This window comes from Chrysoperla carnea, chromosome 3, assembly GCF_905475395.1.
Source record: "Chrysoperla carnea chromosome 3, inChrCarn1.1, whole genome shotgun sequence".
NCBI lineage: Eukaryota > Metazoa > Arthropoda > Insecta > Neuroptera > Chrysopidae > Chrysoperla > Chrysoperla carnea.
In genome coordinates this window covers 48,047,078-48,057,498 of record NC_058339.1, presented here as the reverse complement: position 1 = coordinate 48,057,498, position 10,421 = coordinate 48,047,078, and the positions used below count along the sequence as shown (strand labels likewise).

The window sequence follows — 10,421 nt, the reverse complement described above, 5'->3', positions numbered from 1 at the left end:
TTCGAAAGCTTACTTGGTTAGTTTACTCAGAAAAGTAGTGATCGATTGTCCGATGAGCAGTTTTATATAGATTTAACGTCCACTCCTACAGCTTCATGGTATTTCGAGACCATTTATCTATCCAGGGGATCAGTTGAATTTTTATGTGATTCTCGCAGATTTTTAACTTCTTAATACTAAAATAGTTAATTTAAATAAAAAAAGTTAGCTATAACAATACTGAAAATTAAAAAGATAAAATTGAGAATTAATCGATAATAATTAAATTTTGCTCTTCAATAATATGAATTTTTAGAATATTTAATTACAGGTTGCTTGTATAACTAAATAATTAGACAGAGAAAGTTCTTAATTACTCAAGACTTTAAGAATATGAATAGCAGTTTCCATAAGAATGATAACGTTTTTAAATGCATTTATTGATTTAAAATCAGTACCTGTTTATTTCCATTCCACCCAATACCTACACGTAGAACAGACTGTTAATAGTTAACACTTAATTTCTCTTTAACTGTTTTCAGAATCGACTTGAAATTATAACAGAAGACGTACAAGTACTGTATTATTTGATACACAAAATTTCAATAACGGTTTCAGTTTGATCTCGAAACTCTTTTAAGCAAGACGATCTGTATAATCTGTACAGTTATAATAACATCAAGTAAATAAGAAAATTATAAATCTTTTTTCTAGTATATAGATAAGTAAATAGATAGATGAATGACTGAATAGTAGTTGGTAAGAACTAAAATCCTTATCAAGATTATATAAACATGTTCGAGTAAATCTTTCTCCTGTTCTATACCATTTCTATATCATACTCTTTATGTAATCCTATTATATTTCGCGTTCTATATAAAAATTATTAACACGGTTGTAAACTATTACTAAATTTTATAAAAATTTGATGAATAAAAAGTTACATAAAATATAACAGAAATCAAAGAATATTTTTTTGGCGCAATATATCTTTAAGTTTTCCAAAACAAAAAAAAACAAATAGCAAACATTTATACAGGTAAATAAAATATTTTATGTCTTATGTCTTATCTTTTATATCGTTGATTTGCGTTTCATCTAATTGCTACTTTCTTTGCTATTAATTAAATATTTTTCATTGAAATACATTTCATTATAACAATTAACATTGTTTTTACCGAACTAATATGTAAAGGTAGATTCTCTTCTTTCTTTTCTAAACATCTGAACAAATAAAGAATGGATTCTAAAAACTTTCTAAAATTTTCCGTAATTCAATAATTATCGAAAATAATTTAGGACTACCCGTATTTAGGACATGGTCAATTTATAAGAGCTCAGTTGGTGCTGTGTAAAACACTAGGCTAAAACGCTATGGAACTTTGTTAAATGATGTTTGAAGAATATTTAAGAACTTTGGCAACAAAAAATTTTTCCATATTGTTTTTCAGGTTAAAAGTAGCCATTTTCGCATTTTTCGAACTTTTAATAATTAATATCTCTGAAACTATTCGAAAATGAAAAAAACTATAAGAAAATTTGTGAGAGACCTTTTTTGTTCTAAATTGTCCAAATAACCTTAAAATTTATTATGCCCTTATTTTCGCGATTGAATTACGGAAAATTGTTAAAAAAATTTTCGTACAATTTTTCGACTCGGCAACATGCATTTATATCATCATTAGAATTATTTGAAGAGAATCGTATAAAAATTTGGCATGGAATAGTTGTTTGTACTCATGCGCTGATTCAGACTGTACTACCTATATATATCGTTCGAATCTGTTTTGAATTCTATAAACTAATGAAATTTTCTTACCACTTTATAAAATGTTTTTATAGTTATAATAACGATTTTCTATACTCAATGAAAATTCTATAAAACATTATCCTAATATACCTCATGTATGTCTGTCAAAAACACATTAAATTCATGACAATCTTTTTCCAAAAATGAGAAATTTTATCACACACAGCAAAAGCTATGAATAATTTACAAATTTATATTTTGATTTTCAAAACATAAATTCCTTTGAAATGGTGCCAAGTAAAGAGCATATACCAATTTCATGAGAAAATAAAGCAAGTAACTACAAAACTAGAGAATAAAATCACTGTTAAAAAAAAAAAAAAAACATCAATAACTATTTGGTTTTGTTTATTTGATAAGTAATGCGACTGTATTACAGTTAAACTTCCGAATAGTTTTCAGTATAAATACGAATGATTTTAAAACTATAGAAAGATATACCAATTGTTTAATTTAGTTGATGTATTATATATGTAAGTGTCCATCGTGTGGTAGAGTACACCTAAGGATCCATTTTGGTTTATAAGGAACATGTGCCTGGAAACACACCCGTTTGAACATTGACAAAATATTTTAAAAATAATAAAGATTAAGATTTTTTTTTTGATTATACAAATATTTGTCGAAAAATTTATAATTAGTTCGAAACAATTTTTGTAATCCAGTTCGGCACTGTGTTGAACGCATAGTTTTGACGGAAATTGCAATTTTGCATTATTTTATATTAAATACTTTTTTTTTATTTAAAAATTGCATGGTTTCGACTCAAACATGAAATATATAGATATAAGCTTAACTCGAATCAGTAGAAATTCTGATTGAAAGGTTTAGGTACAAAGAGGAAATAATGACACAAGAAACCAATTCAAACAAAAACTTTTCATAAAATTTGCAAACGAAGTTCATTGCATTCTTCTCAAATACAGGACGGAGCTGAGAAATGTGCGATTTTAAAAACGCTGTTAAACATAAACCGAGAAATTCTTTCAAATTATTATCTTAAAACATAGATATGCATTTCAAAAATTACATACATTGTATTTTTAAGTAAATTGTAACTGAGTTTAAAAAATAACTGTAGTAATATGACATCCATTCAGACGTTCACTTCCTTTCAAACGATAAAGTTATTTATCAAATTTTGTAGGTTGCGGGTCGTCGATTTTCTTGTTACAGCTTCTCTCTCTCTCCTAACAGTCTTCCTTTCTTACTATTAAATTCAACTTATATAATTGTCTTATTATGTATTTTCAGTAAAAATCATAATTTTGAAATATTGACGGGTTTTATTTTTATAGCGTTTTCAAAACCGCACATTTCTCTGGATCACCCAGTATTATGGCTTCAAAATTATAAAGTGTACATATATCTAAATGTATATTTGCTCACAAAAATGAATAATAAAATTAAGTTACTTGCAGTATATTTAATCGGTAAAGTTATAATATTACAGATAGTAGTTACATTTCTGATTGTGATGAGTCATAGTAATCTTTATAGACATGTTTCTAAAATAGTCATTGAATGGATATTATAACGTAGGATTTCTAAATATGTCAAGAAATTGTCACAGGTCGTTGCATTCATATCCAAGAGTGTTAATATTTTGCGACTCGGCGTTCTCACAAGAACGAATATTAAAGGGATGCAAGTCATATAAATCTCAAATGTGTTTCCAGATTCCTATTTCAACTATTCTACTTACTCCCCTTTTCATTAATATTAGATAAAGCAAAAGTAAAATGTGATCCGAGCTTAGCTTTTATGTCAATAATTTAATTAAAAAATTTATTAAAAAAACACACAGTTATTCTGAAGTTTTCTCTCCTGTCATTATTGTCTTATTGTCTTGTATTACTTCTGTCTTCTAGTATTATTATTCTTTTATGAAAATTTTTCCATATCCTTACATTTCTTGAAGACGATATTCGGATAAGAATGTCATTTAAGAAATAGATTTTGTCCGACGCACAATAAAGCAGGGTGGATGTTCGTCTTCTTTTTCAATAGCATTTTTTTGTATTTTATAAAATTATCAATTCTTATTCTTATATTCTACTCGATGAATTATAAATAAGACTGATAATTTTTCCAGCAAAATCTTGACAAAAGACTGAATAGTTTCGATCCATTCTGAATTTACTGTAGAACAGATAATTATGAGATGAATTTATGTTATTCTAAGGTAGTATATAAAATGATAATTCAAATTTTTGAACCACTAGAGTCTATTATATGTAATTTTGAGTCAATTACCGAAAAACATTTCTAATTACATTCCCTTTGTTTCGGAGCTTAGTATTTTGAAAAGCGGTTTTTATTTAGTGTTTTTATTTCTTTTTATTTCAATAGTTGTACTCTAAATCCCCGCTCCAATTTAACTGATAAAGAAAATGACAAAGAAGTATAATATGATCTGCAATATAAACCAAAAACAAAACAAAACTTCTTATAAGCTTCTTCTTGCCAACCTTAGCCCGCCTACAAAGAATGCTATGAACATAAATTCGGTAATACTATCAACGTTATATCAGTGAAGTATTTTTTTTTTTAGTTAAATTTAGAATTTTCCCCATGTAAATAATATTGAGATAAATACAGATCATTTTTGTCCCCATTAAATTAACTTATCAATATATTATAATTTTAAAGAAGAAAATTTTCATCCGTATTTTGTAGTAGTGCTTTAGAAGTACTTATTTTTCACATCCAATTTACTTTTGTTATTTGTTCAACATTATTATTACTTTTGAAACAGTTCCTGTTAGTAAAGCTTCAAATCCAGCCTACAAAAGTGAATCCTCATCTTCAACAAAAATATTATTTTAATTCACATAGCCTATTTCAATCAAATATTCTAAATTGTATATGAACCATCCGGTCTCTTCGATTGCTACGAAATTTGTTTTTCGGTAACTGTAAAAAAGGATGCTGTAGTTCTGTTCAAGATTAGTCATATCAGCTCACTAATTATGTTTTTATTTTAAGGAAAAACAAGTCTCGTAACATATCTTAACATATCTTGAACCATGAAAGATTTAAAAATTTGTTTGCTTCCCAAATATTTATAGTTTGAAATATTAAGTACTTCTCTCTGATATAATATTATTTCGGCTCCTAAATCTTGATGCATTATTCCAAAAATTTTCGAAATATTATATATTAGGATTGTTAAACCAATCAAAAATTTTCTCAGGCAATTTTTTGGTGTTTTAAGCAATGTAAGACATTTAGGCACCCCCTACCAAGCTTATCAAACCTATAAATTCCCTAATAAAGTTTGCTAAAGTACACATGCTAAACTGGTTTAGTTTCAACTTGTTACAAACCTTAAAGTAATAAATAGAAACAATATAAAAATATTTGTAAACATAAACACAGAAATGAATGTGTAGGCTTACATAATCTATTCCAAATTGTAGTCCACGAGTAGTCAACTTTTAAAGAGCTTAAAATTCAATCTTTAAATAGTCAAACAATGCGTTCAAATAAATTGGATTTTCTTAATTTTTTGTTCAAAATTACCCTAATAATCCTTAATGAATAATTTTCATTAAAATGGAAAACAAAAAGCAGGGCAGATAAAATTTATGATTTTTATTTTTAGAATGAAATTTCTTAGTTCCTGTACGGAACTTTAAGTATATTCATAATTTGTACCTGATTAGAATTTATTTTATAGTCCAACCAATAAGCCGGTATGTAAAAGAAAAGTTGGGAAACAGCACCGATTTTAATGAAACTTTTTGCACAGTGTTTATAGCACCCCAAGGAATATTCAGCCAACTTGACTTAGTCATAAGTGGCCATAAGGACGAAACGAGAGGCATGTGTAGCCCAAATTTTTTGAAATTCTTATTTTGGCTTAACATTGTCATCAAGTTGGTTTTTTATCGCTGAATACAAGCCCAATGTCAGATTACACGAATTCTGTTACGTATTCCGAAAATCGTGCCATTTTTTACAAAACTGCAAATAGCAATTAGCAAGACTGTTGGCTAATAAGTTTCAATTAACAGAACAGAGCCTGCCAGGCAGAGGACATACAATTACATTCTATAGCTATACATATATAATGATACATTCACATAGAACAATTTCAACAAAAATAGTGTAAATAATGTCAGAATATTTTTGAAAATAATCATTAAAAATGAATATTGTTGTTATAAAACGAACAAACAAACTACTCCTATAATACTTCTACGTATAATAAGCGCAGGCCAAGCAGCAAGCAGCGCAGCGTGTACAACATATTCCTTCTAATATCATAATAATGGTATTCCACAAACAATCATTATTATACTAACAATTTGTTTAAACTTTGTTATACTTGTTAAAATCTTTTTCTTGTACATATACATATTACTTACTTACTCTACATTTTCTTTTAAATTAGGTTATTTGAAAATGTTCAAATGTATTTTGTTTTACAAAACCCGTTTGTAATGATTTCCTCATGAATTAAATTATTATATATACATAAATGTTCCGGAGTTTTCATAGGGAAATTTTTTTATCATATGTTAGATTTGGCACAAATTGAAAACAAACTAATTTCTCTATGGCTATGTTTTCGCAAAGTTGTTGCGGCTATTACAGGACACTGATTGGGCGGCAGGTATGCTGAACGCCTGAGCCTGGCAGTGTATCGCGACTACTGCAGGAGCTGTCACAGTGGTGATGGGGAGGAGACAATGTCTAATATTCTCTGTCACTGCCCAGCTCTTGTCATGAGGAGATGGACTTACTTAAGCCAGCCTCTCTTTGACGACCTCTTCGACCTGGAGTGCGTCGACGTCAAATCTCTCCTGCTGTTCTTAAACAGCTCCAAATGGTTCATGGAGTAGCCAATGGGTCAACCCTTTTTCGGTGTCACGACGAACCCTATAGTCTAAGTGTGTCCCACCCCAGGACAGCCACTCTGACCTAACCTAACCTATAGCTACGTTTTATTTACACTTCATATTTAATGTATAGTACCTAGCCTAATCTTTACCTGTAATCTATCTGACATACCTCTAAGGGTGTCTTTTAAAAAATTCATTCAAAGTCAATCATTGCATTGGGTGTTCAGTATCAGAATATAATTTCAGCCGATAATTATATGAGATTCTTCGTAATAATTATAAGAATACTGGTTTTTTACATTTTTTTTCAAAGCGCATTTTTTAAAGTGCAACGTTAGCCTAGACTGCTACTATGTGAAAAAGAACTGTACAAAAAACTTTGAATTCTTCGACCTCTCGATTCACTTACTCTTGGACTTGAGAAGCGAGAATGATCACACAAAGGATTCTTTCCCAAGGGCAATAATTTTTGGATTTTTATTTGAGTTCAGTAAAACTTATACATGCTTTTTTGTTGCCAAGTTTTATATCAATTAATGAATGTAGGATTGAAAACGAAGCCACAAATATTATTGAAAAAGGCTCCCAATCAAATCATTTTGGCAATCCTACAATTTCTTATCTTGTTAATTTTTCTCTAGCATGTTTTTCTGTCAAATGGCGAACACTTCATTATTCTTTTATCAATTTTCGTGATTGTTCTTCGCCACGGTCGAGCTAATTATTATTAAAAGAATTAAGTTCTTTCTATCATTTTCAAATATAATTTCAAATTATATTTTATACAAGTTAAGAACTATCCATAAAAATTTTATTTGAGTTACGAAAAATAATTAATTCTATTTTATTATTTTTCAGTCCGAAGAAGAATTCGCCGACCTACCAGTTCTGTATCAGTATCGTCTAGTTCATCAATATCCAGACGTAGTGGCGTAACCGATCAAGATGTATCAGCAAGTGCAAATCGATTTAATGTCCGAAGACGTGCTGGTACAAGAAAACAACAAACAAAAGATAACAGTGTTTCAGCGACCACAACGACAACTGGGGCAAATAAATCCAAAGATGGTTACAAGGTAAGTAAACTTGAGCACAAAAAGAGCTCGAGATGTACACCCTTGGAAAGTAATTTTTCTGAACACATATCTTTTTAAAAACTTAGATAGTAATTGTCAATTTTGAAGATCAAAATATAAATTTAAATATAAAAAATAATGAAAAGTTTGTTAAAAATTTTATTTTAGATTGTATGTTACTATACAAATTGGTCCCAATATCGAACAAAAATTGGTAAATTTGTCCCAGAAGATATTTTACCAGACTTATGTACCCATATTATATTTGCATTCGGTTGGTTGAAAAAAGGTAAATTGAGTTCGTTCGAAAGCAACGATGAAACAAAAGACGGTAAAATTGGTTTATACGAACGTATGGAAGCATTAAAAAAAGCGAATCCAAAATTGAAAACATTATTGGCTATTGGTAAGTAAATAAACATATTTACCATAAACATTATCCATCAATTATATCTAGATTCTCATTCATAATCACAAATGAAAAATTTTCAACCAAATTTGTAATTATGGCCGTGGGAATGAATATTTCACTTCATCAAGTGTAATATGTGACGATTTGTATACCACAGTTATGGTCTTTTTACAAATAAAATATTATTATTATTATTATTATTATCATTACGTTTGACTGTCAAAAAAGACCCGATTTGACTACAAATGAAATTGAATTTTACAAAGAAATACATTGCATTTCAGTACATTTCCCTAAATCAAAAATATTTCATTCCATTTTAACATTTCACTTCCTGAATACAATTAAATTTTCCATTCTGGAAGTGGGGTTAAGCATAAGTTAAAAATGAATGAGAAGTTAGCTGTACCATACATTAAACTGCGGTCTCATTAAAGTAATAATTAGTTAATTTCAGTTAGCACTGTTAGCAACGTAAGCATTTTTTAGCAAAGTGTATTCCAGCAGAGCTACCAACAAAAAGTTGTTGCAACACTTTTGCAGCTTTTAAGCAAAGAAAAACTCGAGTATGCGTTGAAACATATCACACGATCAAAATTTAGAATCGAACTTTATGACACGTGAACCTAAATTTACGACATAGAAGAATCCGTATCTTGATTACAAAATATAATGATCTCTTATAGTGTGTGATGACTTTTCCTATGCAAGTCTTGGAAATAAAGGAAGTGCTGAACAATTCTAGATATATTGGAAACACTATTCCTCAAGGCAAGCGATTAACTTGTCAGAGGTTATTGCATTATACCCAATAAAAATATATAAGGCGCCAGTCTTAAAAATGTTAGTTTATGATCGACAGAACTTGATTATCTACAAGTTCTAGTTTCAACCTTACGGGCTAACGCTCTCACCACACTCGTTTTTGACAGTAATACCTATAATTTAGATTGTGTTTTTAAAAAAATTCTCAATCAGTCCATATATCGAAAACAAAACTCTTAAATTCTGCAGATTGTCATTTGACAAACTTGATTAAACCATGCGGCTGCAAGTAACTTCCTTCAAATCCAATTGCTCCAGCTGCTTTATACATTTACGTAATCTAAGACTATGATGATTAACGATTTAATTTTCTAGGTGGATGGTCATTTGGAACACAAAAGTTTAAAGAAATGTCAGCAACACGTTATTCTAGGCAAACATTCATTTACAGTGCAATTCCATTCATCCGAGATCGTGGTTTCGATGGTTTAGATATTGATTGGGAGTATCCAAAAGGATCTGATGACAAAAAGAACTATGTTTTATTATTGAAAGGTAAGAATGATTTCATTTCGAAAACCCTTGAAAAACTGAAAATCACCCTAGGTAAAAAAAACTTCAACAATATTTCTCTAAAAGTGCGAAATACTTAGTAATCTATTGAAGAGAAAATCGTTCTTCTTTAAATTGAATAAATAGGAAGTTGGGCGAAGTCTTGAGATATTTGTGAAAAATATGTAATTGCCTGGACTTCTAATTTGTTTTATATGTCAAATGTCATGTTGATTTCTTATTTTCTTTTGCTATGACCCAAGGAATAACAAAGAAACAAATTGACATTGAGAAATATCAAATTGTATTACAGGGTATAAAATCTGAATATGAAAACTCCAAAGACCGATATAACTTTCTGTTTGACTACTCAAGCATCAAAATGAAATTGTATATAAAAATACAATTACTTAAAAATTTCTATAGAACACTTTCTTTATTTTTCATTCATTTCTTTTTTTTTTAAATAAAAACAATCAAAATAAATTAAATATGGAAAATGAAAGAGAATATGATGAAAAAGAAAATTTTTGAAATAATCTGTTTGTATAATTACCTAAAATAATATTAAATAATGTATACATGTAATGATAAAACATTTTGTAGAAAATCTTATGTTAATTTTCTGTAACTGTTTTTCATTTATATTTCTTCGCCATCAAGTAGAAAGGGTAAAGTCGAAACACGGTTATTTTGAGATAAATTTGTAAATTCAGTTTACTGGTTTTAGCTTTACAATTTGATACAAGAATAGTTATCTCTTCCAAGGTTATTTGGATGACCCGACGGAGTCGGCATAAGAAAAGTTTAAAAAATTCGCCAAGTCGTGAAGTTGTCTTGCTACCTTCTTTTCAAAAAAAAAGTAAATAAATAAATTAATAACGCGCATTTTTAACTAATCAACTTTTTATCACTCGTAATAAATTTTTTTAATAATTTAGCTCATAATATTTCGGACTAAATATTTTCTCTTAAAC

General features: G+C 28.8%; 1 protein-coding gene across 1 annotated transcript in view; it reads left to right on the top strand.

Moving 5' to 3' along the window:
• Positions 1-7,948: 7,948 nt before the first annotated feature.
• Positions 7,949-10,421, top strand: part of LOC123294828 (chitotriosidase-1) — a 34,626-nt gene continuing 32,153 nt past the window's right edge. The window contains exons 1-2 of the mRNA XM_044875994.1: positions 7,949-8,121; positions 9,268-9,447. Coding sequence (XP_044731929.1) covers positions 8,070-8,121; positions 9,268-9,447 — 232 coding nt within the window. The 5' untranslated portion in view covers positions 7,949-8,069. The remainder of the gene's footprint in view (positions 8,122-9,267; positions 9,448-10,421) is intronic.